Source organism: Sitophilus oryzae, unplaced genomic scaffold, assembly GCF_002938485.1.
Source record: "Sitophilus oryzae breed Bouriz unplaced genomic scaffold, Soryzae_2.0 scaffold_85_pilon_pilon, whole genome shotgun sequence".
NCBI lineage: Eukaryota > Metazoa > Arthropoda > Insecta > Coleoptera > Curculionidae > Sitophilus > Sitophilus oryzae.
In genome coordinates this window covers 2,401,878-2,421,128 of record NW_022147483.1, presented here as the reverse complement: position 1 = coordinate 2,421,128, position 19,251 = coordinate 2,401,878, and the positions used below count along the sequence as shown (strand labels likewise).

At 33.9% G+C, this 19,251-nt stretch overlaps 1 protein-coding gene across 1 annotated transcript in view; it reads left to right on the top strand.

The window, feature by feature from the left end:
- LOC115890191 (titin-like) overlaps positions 1 to 19,251 on the top strand; it is a 171,141-nt gene that overhangs the window by 123,977 nt on the left and 27,913 nt on the right. The window contains 1 exon segment of the mRNA XM_030910351.1: positions 7,635 to 8,096. Coding sequence (XP_030766211.1) covers positions 7,635 to 8,096 — 462 coding nt within the window.

The window sequence follows — 19,251 nt, the reverse complement described above, 5'->3', positions numbered from 1 at the left end:
ATTTAAAAAATGTTGGGAAGTTTATTGTTTCCCATCGAAAAGTAGAAAATGCCAATGCAGATGAACGTATTGTAATTGTGATAGAAGTAATTCTAAGGGTGAAGTTTATTATAATTAGTGGAAGTAATACCAAGGGTGAAGTTTATTATAATTAGTGACCTGTGCTTCTTTTTATATGTAGATGTTTCTGGTTTTGAGAATAAATCGGTTGAACGACACCCAAAATTTAAAGGAAGTATTTGCATACCCAGAATATGCCCATCAAGGATTATATAGCTCAAATTTCCTTTAATGGTAGGCAATTATTCAATGCAAATTAACTTTTTAAGTGACTGAAATATTAAATAGTTTACAATATGGTATATCACTAAAAATATATTACTTTTAGGTACAATTAGGGCCCGATACATTTCAAAAAGTAGAATATTATTTTATATTAAATGAGGTATTGTACTAACAATCAATTTATATTAATAACGGAGATTAAAAAATAACAGAATAAATAGTTCTTTTTCTTATACTACAAAAATAAACTATAGAATACAACAGTATTTAATTCGACAAGAAATGCGTGCGGTCTTCTCGTGCGGTTCTATCGTGCGGTCCCCGTCCATACCACTAGCGAACATTCGTTCGTTCGTCCGTTCGTTCGTGCGGATAATGAATACGCACCTTTATGGAAATTGCAGGTCGCACAATGCTCAGTGGAACAAAATATGCAGGGAATGGCCAAAAAATATCGTAAAAGAATAGTGTGGATACGACAAAATACCCAGGTAAGAGAAGTAATTCAGAGAATCAAATATCTGGCAAGGAGGACGGACAACAGATAGACCACAAAAATTACAGCATGGTACCCATGAGGAGTTTACAGACCTAGAAAGAGACCAACCCTGAGATGGCACCATGCCATTAGGAAATTAGCTGGGATAACTTGGGCTCGCATAGCCAACAATAGACAACAATGGCACTACAAGGAGAACATCTAAAAATGTGAGGGAGGCTACACCATAATTCGAAATGGTTGAATAAGCTGAAAACGATGATGATGATGTACAAATATCCGTCACAGATGATGACAGAGTGAGACCGAGACGGTACGGCAACTGGGACGTGAGCTACATGTGTGATTAGGCCTTAACGATCATTCTCCTCCGACTAGCCGCGCCGTTCTGTTGTTTAGCCGTAATAAATCTTGGCATCGGGATAATAAACGTCCAAACGTATATATAAAAGTCCGCGTTCGTCTCGTCTATTGCAAGCGACGTTTCGCAACCATATATACCCGTCATCGGTCTGCCCCGTTTCGGCATCGCGCGCCTTCAACATATCCCGCCGTCAGAAAAACAAGTAGATGTAGAGGCGCCCTCATCTTAAATCGGATATATCGAAAAGATACGGAAAGGCTGGTTTAAATTGACTGTCAAATATGCATAGAAAACCCTTAGGAAAATAATATAAAATAGATAAACGGTGCTGTTTTATACCTTCAAAAGGAAAATTCAACTTTTCCAAATTCCATGTGTCCGTGGATGACATACCAAGAAGGCACTACTTTGAGAAACGCCTCACTGTAGTATTGAGCAATAAATAGGATTGGAAGAGAGAAACGTTTGCTCAGCTCAGTTAAAATCCATACCAAAACGTGGTATACTGATGCTTTCAAAACCAAAACAGGTACAATTTGTTTTGGCACTTTAGTTTTGTGTTAAGTTTTTGATTTAAGTGAATTGTGTTGTGATATTTTAAGCTTAAAATTTATTACTGGCAGACCCTGCTGTCGAAAATAGTTCTTTTTTGAAGCGCATTTACTGCAAAATATACAGGAATATGATTTTAAGTGCCTCACTCAATTTATATTTTTTCTGTTTGGTATTTAAAGATAATGGAAATATTTTTTAATGTAATTTTTTTCGAGGATGCAAATTTTCTACCTCAACATTTTTTAAAACGTCAATTTTGGCGCTATCTTGATTTTTTTAATAGAAACCTCCACATATTTTAGCATATTCCGGTAGACATATTTTGTCTATAAAAATGTCTACCGGAAGATGTGCTAAAAAATGTGGGGATTTCCATTTAAAACAAATTAAGATGGCATCGTATCTGTCAAAATTGACGTGATAAATCGGCATTCTTGCGAAAAATTACATTAAAATATCATTTTACTATCTTAAAATAGAAAACAGGAAAATTTTAAATTGGGTGAAACACTTAAAATGATTGTGGAACATTTCATTTAAATGCGCTGTATATCGAAAACGGTAAGCGCAAAGTATACTAAACTATAAATTTTTGAAATTAGCTAAAATATGTCTACCGGAAGATGCTAAAGTATGTGAGGCTTTTCATTTAAAAAAATCAAGATAGTTGAGATAGAAAATTGGCATCCTCGAAAAAAATTACATTAAAAATTATTTTGTCTATCTTTAAATCGGAATCAGGAAAATTGTAAATTGGGTGAGACACTTAAAATTATGTCTCTGTACAGGGTGGGTCAAATTCGACGCTTTTAAATGGAAACACCCTTTTCTATAGGAGATAGACGAAAACTAGTATCGGTGTCTGGAGCTCAATTTTTGTCAAAAATATGATGGTGAAACCCGCATATCGATATCTGTTACCGTTTCGGAGTTACGGGATGTTTTTAAAAATATGCATTTTTAACAAATCAGTTTTTGAACATTTCTCGCGGAATTCATTAATTCAGTTGGGGAAAAAGATACCCTCTCATAACTGCTAAGTAGTTATAATTCTTGTCTAGATTATACGGAAGAATAAGGAACCTTTATTCTTCCGCAAATATATCTATAGGATTAGATCCATGGGCATTAAGTCAGGCGGCTTCGACGGCCAACATCTTGGGATCTTGGTTAGCTTTCAATTATTCTTGAAATTGGCTGCAAAAAATTTGCTGATAACTTCAGCGTTCGGAGGCGGTGCGTCATCTTGCTGGAAAATATGTTTTTCGAGTTCCATTAAGGGCATACCATCAATAAGTGGTCCAAAGCCTACTAGTTAAAACTAGAGAACTTTTAAAAATTCTGTATTTCGAAGGGAATTAAAGCAAAATATCAAGTGTGCTATATTTTTGAAAAGGTAATTTTAAATTCTTTTCAGTTAATTAAAAATATAGAGGGTGTCCCAAATAAAAAACCAATTTTTCTGTTGATAACTCTTAAATTATTAGTTTAAAAAAAATTATACTTAAACCATTAAATTCTAGGTAATAAAGTGCTTTGGAAATGTATAATAGAAATACAAAATTTTCCATAGCAAAAAAGTTACACAGCGATTTGTTAAAATGCACATTTTTGAAAAACACCCCGTAACTCCGAGACGGTAACAGATATTGATGTGCGGTTTTCACCAGCATGTTTTTGATGAAAATTCAGCTCCAGACAACGATATTAGTTTTCGTCTAACTCCTATAGAAAAGGGTGTTTCCATTTAAAAGCGTCGAATTTGACCCACCCTGTACAAGATGCCGAAGCAGCTTAACGGCCGTTGCAAAAGACTCATGGCAATCTTATTAGAATATTTTGAACAGAAAAGCGGTAGCAATAGCCCTTAAGTGCTGTTAAGGAGGTCAGTTTTGTTGATGTAAATAATAACTGTTTATATATTTATAATTAATTTATTTTTGTTTTCTAAAATATTTTGATTAAAAGAAAATATGTAAAAGACGACAACGCTGTGTTTTTCTCCGTTCGTAATCTTTTTATTCAAAAGTCGAAATCTTCCATGGCCCGTTGTACAAACATAAGTCCGGCATATTTCAGGTGACCTCTATGTGTACTTATTTCTCTGAGCCCCCGACAATAGTACTTAAAGATGGATTATTATCCGGCAATGCTATCCGCTACCATATTCGGTCAGAAAAGAGAAATTCTACATGCGGCAATTTTTAATTTAATTTTGTGCCGTTGGCTGTATAGTACTGTTTGTTGCCGATGTACTGATAACGCTTCGGGCATATCAAAGTACTCTCGGTACTGATAAAATGTATAAATAATTAACGGCGTCATGATAGGCGCAGAAATCGATTATAATTTTGTACGATTCGACCATGATGATGAAAAATTGCCTTGCTCTAAAATGGTTCATCCCGTTAATACTTTTCCAAATTTTCATTAACTATTCTAGAACAAGCAAAAATTTTTATGAAGAATGCATTTTTTTCAAAATGTATACAGGGTGGCGCCCCTCATTCGCCTCGGTTGATTATACAAAAACGGGAAGATGTAGAAACAAAATATTTTATGGGTATATGTGGGAAGACAATGTGCATAATTTAAAATAATTTTCAAATGTACAGGATGTGTCAGAACTAGGATCTATACCAAAATTATTTCTTATGGAACACCCTGTATGTTATTTCATTTTTGGATTCTTGGACATAAAATAAGGCATTTATTATAAAGGTTTAATATGTTTAAGACCTTTAGTTTTTGAGATACAGATAGGTATAGGAAACACTAATATAGTTTGAAAGAGCATTTAAATCTGCTTCGACTTATTTTAAAATATACATAGTGTTGCATTTGAAATAACGAAATTTTTACGTAAAATAAATATTTAAAATAGACGAGCAATTTTTGATATCCCTGTATACATTTTGGGAAGCAATCAAATTTTTTAGTAAAGTTTATTCCTCTGGCTTAAAAGTTAGTATAAGAATTAATTCTGAAAAGTAATGTACAGGGTGTTGACAAACTTTTTATTATAGCATGCATATTTAAACAACTCTAAATATCTCAAAAACCATAGCTTTTAAACATATTAAACCCTTATAATAAATGCCTTATTTTATGTCCAAGAATCCAAAAATGAAATAAAATGCCGGATGTTTCGTAAGAAAAAATATAACTTTGGTATGGATCTTAGTTCTGACACACCCTGTACATTTGAAAATAATTTTAAATTATGCACATTGCCTTCCCACATATACCCATAAAATATGTTGTTTCTACACCTTTCTGTTTTCGTATAATCAACCGAAGTGAATGAGGTGCGTCACCCTGTATATTGTGTCAGAACTTAAGCGTACCTATTCAAACAAATTAACATAAAAAATACCTTAATATACACTTTCGTACTCCGAAACAAGTAATCGAAATACCCGGCGCACAGTGGGGTATTTGACACTGATAGTTGATCCAAATTTTTTTATGTAGACCTTATATAAATTATTGCTATTTTCAGTTAAAGAGGAAATAATATGAACAAAATAAAGGATAATTCGTCGATTCTAAAAAAAGAAAGAAAAATCACTGTTCCAGTGTTTCCACGGTCAGTGCCAGTAGTAATATCGCAACTACTACTACTAATGCTACGACTGATCCGCGAGCAATGCCCATACCACTAAAGCCGCTACTAATGCCAAATTGTGCTATACTGCTAATGGCACTAATGCGATCGCTTTGTACACAACAATGCCATCGCGGTTTACACCTCGCATTAGTATATCACTGATTGGCAAATTGGAGGAAACCAAGAATGTTTTTCTCATTTTATCAGCAAAATCGCAAAAAGTCGCAGTATTTTATTTTACTGTATGAAAGCCCAATGTTTACTAAGTAAAACGTATATAGACAATATGCTGAATTCTTCGAAATGCGCAACTAAATCTCTAAGTATAATAAAAATGTCACAAATTTAATCAAATTTTCTGAACGCCTAACTTTTAGTTGCAAAAAAATCGTTAGTATAGAGAATATCAAAATAAATAATACGTTTTTGTAGAATACATACCTGCCGCTTGCTGAGCCATTTTCAATCAAAACGATAATATAAACGTAAAAAGAGCACAAGAACAACAACAATTTATAATTTTAAAAATAAAATTTAGCCATTTACCTCTTATCTGTGACAAATAACAACTTTGACGTTTCGTTGAAACACATGAATGCAACTAAACACACCTATAGCAACGCCATTCATGGCAGAGATGATTTAACTTATCATTTATCTTTTTTTGGGAAATCTTAAACACATTTGCTTTTTCGAATTTCGATCACGTTTTTCATGCTAATACCCCACCGTGCGGCGCAAGTAAATCACGCATTCCGGTACTACCGGTATACGTACCATCTTCCCCCGAACCGTCGCACACTGGTTCGCTCTTATGGTCGTACGTGGCCAAAACCTGTATATTATTATATCGGGGAAAATTAATGTATCAGTTAATATTTTTTAGTAAATATATAAATATTTAGGCGTTTGGAGTTGCCAAACATATAAAAAAAGTTCTTTATCGTTAGACGTTTTCAATTATACAGGTAAAGTAACGATGATTCATTAGAATTTAAAAGCGCAATTTATTTACCAATATTAATAAGTATTACTTTATAAAGTTATTTAGCAAAAATTAAAAAACAACAAACAGAATGAACAATGGTTAGAAGATATGCGGTAAATCGTTGATAAGCTAATAAAGATACAGGGTGGCCCATAAGTGTGAGAAAGTTCAATATTGTCGTTGCGTAGACGAAAATATGAAAAAAGTATTATATAAATATTTGCATGTTTTATTAAGGTGCATATACTAAAAATATTTTGTTGTATAAAGGGTGTCCCAAAGTAATGATAAAATCCTGGGCTTTTTTAAATCATAACTCCCTTTTTTCTGTACATAATTTGATTCAGCATAAAATTGTGCATATAGGACACTATTTTTATTTGAAAAACTATGCGGTGTTACCATGCTATTTCTTAAAATTTTCATTAATAATAGTAGGTATATCCGAAAATTGGTTAAAATCTGAGGTTAATTTATATTTGTTAATATCTAATGCTATACTATGTTAATACCCTGTACTTTACCAATATTTTCTTAACGCCAAAGAAAATAGAATAAATTTGTGAAGAAAAACTCACATTATCTTATACCGGTCATTTTTTATGGCGTGGCTAACAATGAAATATTTAAAATGCTCTATTTCAATTTTTTAAATGCACATTCATAAACCATGCAACATTTATATAAGACGTTTGTTTACAAGACAATTTATGCTGAATAGCAGATATTAGCAGCTAGTTTGACATGGTTCTCAAAAAAGACATTATGAAGTTTCATTTAAGTTAAAAACAATCACTTAGTTCAGCTGCGATATCCTTGATTTAGTTATATATATAAAATATATTTCACAGGTACAATATAATTTTGATATTTTCAAATGGTTAGTACTATTTTTTTTCATTTTATCTGTCAAAAACTGATATTATATGAGGAAAGTATACGTGCAGTATGGTCTAATCATAAAATGCACTATTTAATATTATTTTGAAAACACTAAGTGAGTAATTTATTCATTGTCGATACAAAAACAGTTATATATGCTTTTTTAGACTATTGCATATAAAATGTTATCACATAAGTGCTCTAAAGTGCATGAATTTCCAAAATATATTTTTATAACAAATCTTTCATGTTTTTAAATATATATTATAAAATATTTGATCATATATGATCAAAATATTTTTTTTCGATATATTGAGTTTTGGCCAAATTTTTATAAGGGAGGGAACTACTGTGCGTCGGTCCATTAAAAGCAAAAAGAACAAAACAACCCGGAATACCTTATCTCGTCCTCATTAACTCCAAACCTACACACGTCTTTATCCGCTTCCAGGTAGAGGAAGAAGTACCGGTACCATCGGACCAGGAGGACACCACAACCACCACCTTGCACATTTCGGAGCCCTGCAAATCCGCTGCAGTACGCTGTTGCGTGGTACTGCTGAAACATCAGTCGTCCCAAGCCGGTCGTACCAGTACCAGCAGTAACATCGCTCGTCTGTTCCTCGCCGATAGTCGCAGTACCGCTTGCTCGTATTTAGATGGTGTTATACCTGGTGATTTTGAGTTCATTTATCACCCAAATAGAGGATATTATGAGAATGAAGTTATGATGATGGACTCTGTAGTGGAAAAGGATGGTTCCGGTAAACGAGTTGTCGTGGAAGACCGAGTGGATGAAGCTGCGAGGTTGGTGCGGGGACCTCAGGATACCACGGCTTTGGTTGGAGATAGGGTACTGCTGAAAGCTACCTACGTGGGGTGGCCTGAGCCTACAGTACGATGGACCAGGGCGGTAAGTTTTGTTTTATTTCATACTAGCGTGTACCCGCGACTTCGTTCGCGTCGGATTAATCATTTGTAATGGTGATGATAAAGCAAAGCAAAAATTTCCATTAACATACAAACTGGGTAAAATTTTCTCACATTTATGTCAGCATGAGAAAAAACAATATGGCGATATTATTATATAACTTGGTAATATTTGAGGGGTAGTTTCACCTCGTTGGAATTTGACTTTGGACAAATCCGTTTGCCAAAAATAAGCTTCTTACGTCAAGAAGAATCGTGGTTAATCAATTACCCAACTTTTTGGAACACCCTGTATGATTTTTTTAAAAATTTCAAAATATGCAAACAAAAAACAAAATAAATTATGCGTGTCCAAGCGTTTTCCCGAGAGACTAACCGTTTTTTAAATAACAAGTATTGTAATATTTGAGGGGCGTTTTCACCCTCTTGGAATTTGAGATTCGAGAAACCCCTCCTTATCGAACCTCTACATCCCACAGTCAATCCGTTTGCCAAAAATCAGCTTTAAACGTCAAGCAGTTTAAGCAGAATCGTGATTACTCAATGGTCATATTTTATGAAACACCTTGTATAAATTTTTAAAAAATCTTAAAATATGTAAAACTAAAAAATTAAATATACGCGTTTAAGAGTTTTTCCGAAAAACTCACCGGTTTTTAAATAAAAAAAAATTCTAATGTTTGAGGGGTGGTTTCACCCCCTTAGAGTTCGAGTTTCGAAAAATTCCTTCTTATCGAACATCTGCACCCTAAAGTCAATCAGCTTTTTAGGTCAAGCGCTTTAAGCAGAATCGTGATTAATCAATCACCAGATTTTTCGAAACACCCTGTATACATTTTTAAAAAATCTTAAAATATGTAAAAAATCAAAATAAAATATACGTGATTAAGCGTTTTTTCGGAAACTTGACCGTTTTTTAAATAAAAAATATTGTAATATTTGGGGGGTGGTTTCACCCTCTTGGAACTGGAATTTCGAAAAATCCCTTCTTATCGAACCTCTATACACGTAATCGTAATTAATCAATGACCGGCTTTTTCGAAACATCCTGTATACATTTTTAAAAATCTTAAATTATGTAAAAAAATAAAATATACGTGTTTAAGCGTTTTTTCGGAAACTCGGCTGTTTTTTAAATAAAAAGTATTGTAATATTTGAGGGGTGGTTTCACCCCCTTGGAACTGGAATTTCGAAAAATCCCTTCTTATCGAACCTCTACACCCAGAATCAACCTATATGCCAAAATTGAGCTTCTTACGTTGAGTGGTTTGAACAGGATCGTGAAATCAGTGAGATATACATGGTGTAAAAAATTACCGGTACTTCAGTGAGTGTTACTACGGATAGAAATAAAAGAAAAAGTGTCTATGAACAATGTTATGCTCTAATATGCTTCCTGAAAATGTTACAGCCCTTACAACGTAGATAATAATATATTTTCTTTATTTTTAAGAACATTGGTAAACCTTTTTCCTTGAAAATCAGTAACAGTTCTGAAAGGGAACTTTTCATTAAGGTAGTTTCTCACAAATAGTATGTTGTTTTATTATGAGTAAAAATGACACTTCTTGTGGCGAGCACGACGTGTAGCGAGCTGTACCACAGTTTAAAGAACATAAAATATATATATATATATATATATATATATATATATATAATATATATATATATATATATATATATATATATATATATATATATATATATATATATATATATATATATATATATATATATATATATATATATATATATTTTATATTCTTTAAACTGTGGCTGTACGTTTGACACATATGCAAGCCACAAAAAGTCATTTTTACTCCAAATAGAACATGCTATTTTTTCCAAAAGCCACAAATAAGTTTTTAAATAATTTTAAAAAATTTAAAAGTAATACCTTGTATGTAATTATACAGGGTGTCCCAGGCTGAGCGTGCATTAGAAGTTTCTAGGGAACTACAATATCTAGTTCGAAGATTTTTGCACATCATTGTTTTACAACGAGATCTTCTTCTTAAAGTGCCTATCCTCTTTGGATGTTGGTTATCACATTGATCCATATTACTTTGTTCCCTGTCGTTCTGAACAAAGCTGTTGGCGTCAATCCGGTCCATGTTCGTAGATTTCGCAGCCACGATATTCGTCTGCGTCCCTAACGAGATCTATCAATTAAAAATATTTTGAATACGTCGGCACTTCCCGCGGAAGTACCGGAAGTTGACTAACTAATTTTATTTGAATTTTTAAAAAAAAAAAAATATTTTTTTTTCTCACAAACGGTTAATGTTAGGTATAGAGTGTTTAATATCAAAATTCATAAAATTTTACAGGGAATTTAATTATGTAATAAAAAACGCGGGCACCCATTTAAAATAAGTTGCTGTCAACTTCCGGTAATTCCGGAAGTGCCACCATATTGAAAATATTTTTAATCCATAGATCATGTTGTAAAACAACGATGTTCAAAAAATCGTTGACCTAGATATTGTAGTTATCTATATAGAAACTTCTAATGCACGCTCAGCCTGGGACACCCTGTATATCGAGAAACTATGCTTACGCTCGTTGTATTTGACACTATATGTCAGTTTAATAATATATCTTCGTACTTTTGTGCTTAGGCGTTAAAATTATTTTTTATATTCTCAATCATGTCGCAAAAATTAATACTTTTGTGATGTTTCTATTACGCTGTACTGTTCAGGTTGCACTCAGGGGTCGGGTAAAGCGGGTGTGTCGCCGAAGGAAATATATATTATTAATGAGAAATCTGCCAAGGCTTAGACCGATCCTGTCATGTTAAGCCATACCTCTACATACCTCTTACATGTTAAGAAATACCACTTCTGCAACTCCCAGTGGACGATATGCCAAGAACGTACAACTTTGACAAACATGTCAATGTAGTATTGAGCAATAAGAAGGATAGGAAGAGCGAAACGCTTGCCCAGCAGTTAAAAGACCATACCATAACTTGGTATACTGATGCTTCCAAAACCAATACGGGAACAGGGATCGGAGTGTTTGGGCCGAGAGCTAAATACTCCGAACCAATGGGCACTTACCCTAGTATCCTACAGGCTATAATCTACGCTATCGAAAGATGCGTACAACTTATCTTTGATAGGAACTATCGGAAACAAGAAATAGCCATCTTGTCTGATAGTCAAGCAGCGTTAAAAGCGATCAACTCAGTATCAATCAATTCGAAATTGGTCAAACAATGCATAGAGAAGCTGAATAAATTAGGCAAAAAAACAAAGTCCTCCTACACTGGGTGCCTGCTCACCAAGGGATAGAAGGCAATGAAAAAGCAAATAATCTAGCTAGGAAAGGAGCGAACACTCCACTAACTGGACCAGAACCGTTCTGCTTTCCAAGTGGTAACCAACTCAAGGCGGAACTCAAGGACTTGGAAGATTCCATCCGCTACCTGGAATGGAAATCTTGCAATGGTCTAAGACACTCGAAGAAGTTTCTGAGGGCTTATGATCAAGAAAAATCACAGATCTTCCTGGGTCTGAGTAAGAACAATCTTCGGATTGTCACGGGGTTTTAACAGGACACTGTCTCCTCAATGAACACCTCAGTAGATTGAAACTAAGAAGAAACGGCGAATGCAGATTCTGTGGGGAAGATGGTGAAACACCAGTACACCTCATCACTGAGTGCGCCGAGACGACAACCATTCGTGCCATGAATTTTGGTACGACTGATATTGGAGATGGAGAACTACCCTCTATAAAACCGTCCCAGATACTGGCTTTTGTCAAAGCCCTGGGACTGTATGATGAGTTATGATTCAAGAAAGGAGGACACAATGGATCTGTAAGGTCGAAGTTATTAACCCCTCTCCCACTCATTCTAAATTCTAAAAAAAAAATCTAAGCCATACCTCAGCCATACCAAAATTACAAACACACGTGCTTTGATTAAGGTTTGCAGAGCTTCAGCATTTGCCATGAAATAGCGAGCAATTTGTTACAAAACCATATAAATTATATATCACTGTATTCACAAAACTTCAATCTATTTCCGTGTTGTAACGGAATTTTAAATTATGTCTTTATTTTCGAGAAAATTTAGTCCAAACATAAGGAATATTTTGTTGATGTTTGACCATCAAAATCTTAAAAATAAAGAAGTTGTCTAAAAATATACTACAATACGGATATAATATAATCCTTTATCTTTATTTCCTTCTTCATTTGTATAAAAATACCTAGCCAGTTTTACAAAAAACGTTAAATGCCGAACGCTTATTTTGCCAGATTTTCGGACTAGTGAAATAGGTATCATAGCATAGGTCATGAATAACATTATACCCCTTCCTTAATACTTTTTATTCATGAAAATCGGTTAATGTAATAATATATACAGAGCGTTCGCGAGCATAATAATTATAATTCTCGGAAAAAAACTAAATAAATCACGCGCCTCACGTGATAAAGCCGCCCGTGGACGTATTAGCACGATATAAATCACGACGGCGAATAAAAATATAAACGTCCATGCCGAGATTTATTATAATATCCAAAAAAAACTGGGCCCCGCGGCGTGCACCCAACGCAGCATGACGGGTACGACCCGTTGGCCGGCCGGTCCACCAATTTCCATTTAATGCGTTCACGCAAATCGATCTTTAATTAATATGGAGGATCCGTCACTGAGAGTGGCCCAAGTGAGTCGCCTTTATTTTATATCGGTCCACTTTGGGCACGACAGCTACATTAGCACGTCGTCTCGGCGAACCTAAAAAAGAAACCCCAATGGGCTTGAATGTGAGTGTTTTTTTGTTTAATAATAATTGTTCTTGTAATTGTATGCGTTGGCATACAATGAAAAAGATATTGATTTGAAATGAAAAAAACAGAAATCAAAAAAACAAAAGTTATTTTTTGTAACGAAAAAAAAATGTAAATTGAAATACAGGGTGGCGGAGGTTCCAATGAGGACGTTACTTTATATCGAAATTAAATTTTGGGAGCATATATGTAGGTTAATTCAAGGCATTTTACAAAAATATATAGAGTTCTACAGGGTTTCCTCAAAAAAAGTTAGGCATGTAAGTTGGGTTTTTCGTAATGGAACACCCTATATATTAATTGATTTTCGCATTCTAGAGAAAATATAAAGGTGAGTTTTATTAAAGAAGCATATGCCTAAATTATAAGGATTTTGACATATATGACATTTTTTGAAAATGAACAATTAAATTTATATTTCAATAACATCTACCTAAATTGTAATTTACCCTGTATAGCCTGATGTTTAATTACAATAACCATTGTATGTTAAAACAAATTAAAATTCACTTTTAATAGCAAGTTACTCCTTTATTTTAAATAGAACACCCAGTATACTATACTGGTATTCAATGGAGAATTTATATATCTTTAAAATACTACTAAGATTGCCTACCCCTAAGACAAAGATTTTCCTAGATATTTTGATTTTGATGATTTAGCCCCAGTAGTAAAGTGAAAATATCTAGGAAAATCTTTGTTTGAGGGGTAGGCAACCTTAATAGTATTTCGATGACACATGAATTCCCCACTGAATATCGAAATAATATACTGGGTGTTTCATTTAAAATAAAAGAATAATTTGCTTTTAAAGGTGACCAATGTTCAATATTAATTTTGTCTCACCCTGTATAAATTGTTGGGCCAAGTTTTAATTTGATTTAAAGTACAATCGTTATTTTAACTACATATTGGGCTATACCGAGTATTATTACTTATTAGTAATTTTAATTTATGCAACTTTTATTGAAATTTAAAAATTGTTCTGAAAATATTAAATATGTCAAAAATCTTACATTTTAGTCATATACTTCTCTAATGAAACTCACCTTTATTTTTTTCCTAGAATCAGAAAATCGATTAATATATTGGGTGTTCCATTACAAAAAACATAACTTTGATATGTAACTTTTTCTGGGGACACCCCGTAGAACTGTCTATATTATGTTTAAAAAATGCTCTAAATTAACCTACATATGCTCACAACATTTCATTTCAATACAAACTGTCGTTCTCCTTGGAGGCTCCGCGTCGTATGAGAGACGCCACCCTGTATGTCAGTCAAACGTATAGCCTCGCCAGAAAAAGTGTCATTTTTACTCCTAATAAAACAATATACAGGGTCGCTTTTATGTATGGAAACGGTCGATTATTAGGTAAAATATAGGAGGTACCGCAAAAAGTTAAATACAAAAGTTATAAGATTTTTAAATATCTATTAGCGAGTAATAAATTTAAGTATACAAGGTCGTTCATAAAGTAGTGGCACATCAAAGTTTCATTTTTTTAAATGGAACCCCCTGTATATTATTGCATATTTCGGTTCTTCCTTGAATTCTAAGCAAAAATCGAAATACACACAATCTACCTCAAACAAACCAACAGTTTCCTAGTTATAGACTTTTGAAAATATCACTTAAACCATTCGATTTAATTAATTTCGGTGTGTTTGGTTTGATTTAATGATGCCATTCTGCCGAAACTGTGATACTGTTGTTATAGATTTTTAAATTCCTATTAGCTACTAATAAATTTAAGTATACAGGGTCGGTCATAAAGTTGTGTCACATCAAACCCAGCTTTATTTTTTTTAAATGAAACCTCCTGTATACTATTGCATATTGTCAATTCTTCCTTCAATTTTAAACAATAATGGTAATGCACAATGTACAGGGTGGGTCAAATTCGACGTTTTTAAATGGAAACACCCTTTTCTATTGGAGATAGACGAAAACTAATATCGGTGTCTGGAGCTCAATTTTCAACACAAAAACATGATGGTGAAAACCGCTCATCAATATCTGTTACCGTTTCGAAGTTCCGGGGTGTTTTTCAAAAATGTGCATTTTTAACAAATCGCTGTAACTTTTTTACTATGGAAAATTTTGTATTTCTATGAAAACATTTCCAAAGCACCTTTTAACGTAGAATTTAATGGTTTAAGTAGAATTTTTTTAAAATTAATAATTTAAGAGTTATCAACAGAAAAATTGATTTTTTATTTGGGACACCCTCTATATTTTTAATTAACTGAAAAGAATTTAAAATTATCTTTCCAAAAATATAGCACACTTGATATTTTGTTATAATCCCCTTCGAAATACAGAATTTTTAGAAGTTCGCCACTTTTAACTAGTAGGCTTTGGACCCCTTATTGATGATATGCCCTTAATGGAACTCGAAAACATATTTTTCCAGCAAGACGGTGCACGACCTCTGATCGCTGAAGTTATCAGCAAATTTTTGCAGCCAATTTCAAGAATAATTGAATAGCTAACCAAGATCCCATTGGCGGTCGAGGCCGCCTGACTTAGTGCCCATGGATCTAATCCTATGGATATATTTGCGGAACAATAAAGGTTCCTTATTCTTCCGTATAGTCGAGAAAAGAATTAGAAATACTTAGCAGTTATGAGAGGGTATTTTTCACCCCCACTGAGCTAATGAATCCCGCGAGAAATGTTCAAAAACTGCCCCGTCTGTCCATAACAGAAGACGGTTGATATGTCGAACACCTGTAGCAAAATCTCATGTCTTGGTTTGCTATTTATTTTTATTGTTATTAGATATAGTTTAAATGTGTTGATGTTGGTTAAATATATTTTAAATTGTTATAAAATTCTGCATCTCTCATAGCAAAATATTATTTTCATTTTAATTGATGCTCACAGATAGAATTTTTTTGCATTAAGGACGGTCCACACTTGCTATATAACACTGCTATATAGCAAAGTTATATAACATGTTACATATTTTTTAGTTATATTTAGCAAATTTCGATGCTATATAACTTGCTAGATGTTATCCATTTGTAGTCGGTAAAGATCAAAAGATGTTGTGCAACATTGCTATTATAACATGAAACAACGCGTCCACACTTGCTAAATTTCTAGTTTAGCCGCTCATATTTTCAGGGACGTGCGCGACAGAATCTTAGTGTGGTGAGCTGATATTGGTTTGTTTATTTACTGGTCAATAATACCGTATGATCGAAAAAAAAAACTGTCCCGTCGGCCTCCCGTCCAGTTGGCTTGGACATGACGATCGATGACATTCCCCATATAATTTTCCATATAAAATGACAGCGATTTTCATTTCATAGTATGTATTTGGAAACAGAAAAAGTTGAGAAATAATGCGTAATCTAATAGGCCAGTTCCAGCGGGAACAAAAGAAATGCAAATCAGGAACTGCATGGTTTAGATGAAGTGGATAATTCAAAATGGTTTGCTTTTGCTTTTACAGTACGTTTGTCCGTTCTGTAGCTACGGGGTATCCGTGAGAAGGGAAACGATATTCTCTCGATGTTTTTCGTAAAAATAGACGACGCGTCCCATCAATAAAATTCGACAAATTTGCAAGTAGCCAATAAAATGAGTGGGCGGAGCGATTTGCGGTGACGCACTCGTCAAATCGACGTATAGAATATATTGCTGTTTATTTAAATGTTTTTTGTCCGCATTCCTTTCATAGACACAGATCCAGGAGACGAGACGTACTGTAAATTATTAATGTTTTTAAAAGACAGACGACACCACGAGAAACAGCCGAGGCAAGTATTGAAAAGATAAGCTAATTGAGTTCAACTGTATCTAGATCTTGCTGGTAGGCTATGGCGGACTCAAAACCGCTTTTTTTCTCGACTTTCTTTCCCTTAGTTCAAAAATAATACACACAACGCTGCTGCGTGAGCTGAACCTTTTTCTCGCCAAAACGATTCATGACTACGAAAACTATAATGTGGACGGCTCCCGGTTTTTTAACATGTTACATGTTACTTGTTAAATAGCAATGTTATATAACATGTTACTAAATGTGGACCCTCCTTTACAGCCGATGCCGTTCAAAGCCTACTTATTTAAAGCGGGCGAATTTCTATATACTCTATATCTCGAAGAGGAATCGTGCAAAATATCAAGTGTGTTATATTTTTGGAAAGGTAATTTTAAATTCCTTTCAATAAATTAAAAATATACAGGGTGTCCCATATAAAAAATCAAATTTTCTGTTGATAATTCTTAAATTATTAATTTAAAAAAAATTATTCTTAAACCATTAAATTCTACGTAAAAAGGTGCTTTGGAAATGTTTTCATAAAAATATAAAATTTTCCATAGCAAAAAAGTTACAGCGATTTGTTAAAAATGCATATTTTTGAAAAATACCCTGTAACTCCGAAACGGTAACAGATATCGATATGAGGTTTTCACCATCATGTTTTTGACAAAAATTGAGCTCCAGATACCGATATTAGTTTTTGTCTATCTCCTATAGAAAAGGGTGTTTCCATTTAAAAGCGTCGAATTTGACCCACCCTGTACATAAATTGAAGAATTGAAATGTTAAACGAAAATTTTGTAATTTCCAGACTTGATACAGATACTCTCATTTCATACATACATCTATAAGTGCTAACTTGAGAACTAATGTCAAATATATTTAGTTCACAGTTTCGACAGAATGGCATCGTTAAATGAAACTGAACATATCGAAATTAATTAAATCATATTGTTTAAGTGATATTTTCAAAAGTCAATAACTCGGAAACGGTTGGTTTGAGGTACATTGTGTGCATTTCGATTTTTGCTTAGAATTCAAGGAAGAACCGAAATATGCAATAATATACAGGGAGTTCTATTTAAAAAAAACGAAACTTTGATGTGCCACGACTTTATGACCGACCCCGTATACTTAATTTAACTTTTTGCGGTACCTCCTATATTTTACCTAATAATCGACCGTTTCCATACACAAAAGCGACCCTGTATAATATTATTAGCAGAGATCGGATAGGATTTAATGTCATGAAACAACTTACTGTCACTGGCAGGTATTCTCGCGCTGGACAAACTTTACTCGTTATACGATAAATAATTATGATTTAAAAAAAAATCATAACAAATTGCTTGTTATATTTTCGCGTCCGTAATAACTTAATCTTCTTGAAATTAAGTCACTCTCTCGGACATAAAAACGAATATGACAAGTTTAAAATGACTATAATTTATTTCGTGCCCGGTTTTTTTCCCGACCGAGCATCGGTGGAAAAAACGGCGGTCTGTGCGCTGCGACGACGAGATATACAAATTTCCATTTAAACGCTCTAAAGCAAATCGATCTTTAATTAATACGAAAGCTTCGGCCGATGAAAATCCGTAATTTATGTAACGGCCCGATTCGGTCCGTAAGTGCATTGTAACGGGAACCGTAAAAATTAGTCGTATTTTTGCATTTTTTACCATATATTTTAACCCAGAGATCTTTTTTATTGATGTAGATATAGATTTTCTGAGGTGGCTATTATAAACACACCGGAAAAGTCTAGGGATATTACAATTTTATCCAGCCATCGTCAGTAATTTTATTTTTTGCATTTCTGATATAATAAAATTAAAATAAACAAATGGTTTACAGGACGTATTGGAAATAAAAATGCGAAATTTACCAAATTTTTAAAATTTACCTTGATTTTTATTGAACTCAAAAAAATACACACATTTTTTTTATTCTAAACTGTGAATTAAAAAAAAGATAAATCCATTTTTACTTAATAAAGGGTATGGCCTCCTCTACTGTTCATTACAGCCCTACATCGTCTCTCCATGCTCCTGATCAGGTTGTTGATCTCTTCTTGAGGTACAGCCTGCCACGCTGAATTCACGGTCTGAACCAGATCCCTACGAGTTTCACGAGGCATACCCATTCTCAAAATTCTTCTTTGGACCGCGTCCCATACGTGCTCGATGGGGTTGAGGTCAGGAGATTGTGCCGGCCAGGGTAAGATGTTTAATTGATGAGCATTGATAAACTCACTTACCACTCTGGTTGTATGAGGCCGTGCATTGTCATGCATGAGAATGAAGTTTCTCCCAAAATCATTGGCATATGATAACACGACAGGCTCAAAAATTAAATCACGATATGTGATTTCTGTTAGAAACCTTTCAAGAAAAACGAGATCGGTTTTTCGGCCTAACTGGACTCCTCCCCAGACCATAACTGTTCCACCTTGATAAGGGTGCACTTCCTGAACATGATCCAACCGAATAAGATTTCCTGGTTCTCTCCATACCCTAAGCCTTCTCGAATCCGTATGAATTCCAAAGCGTGAC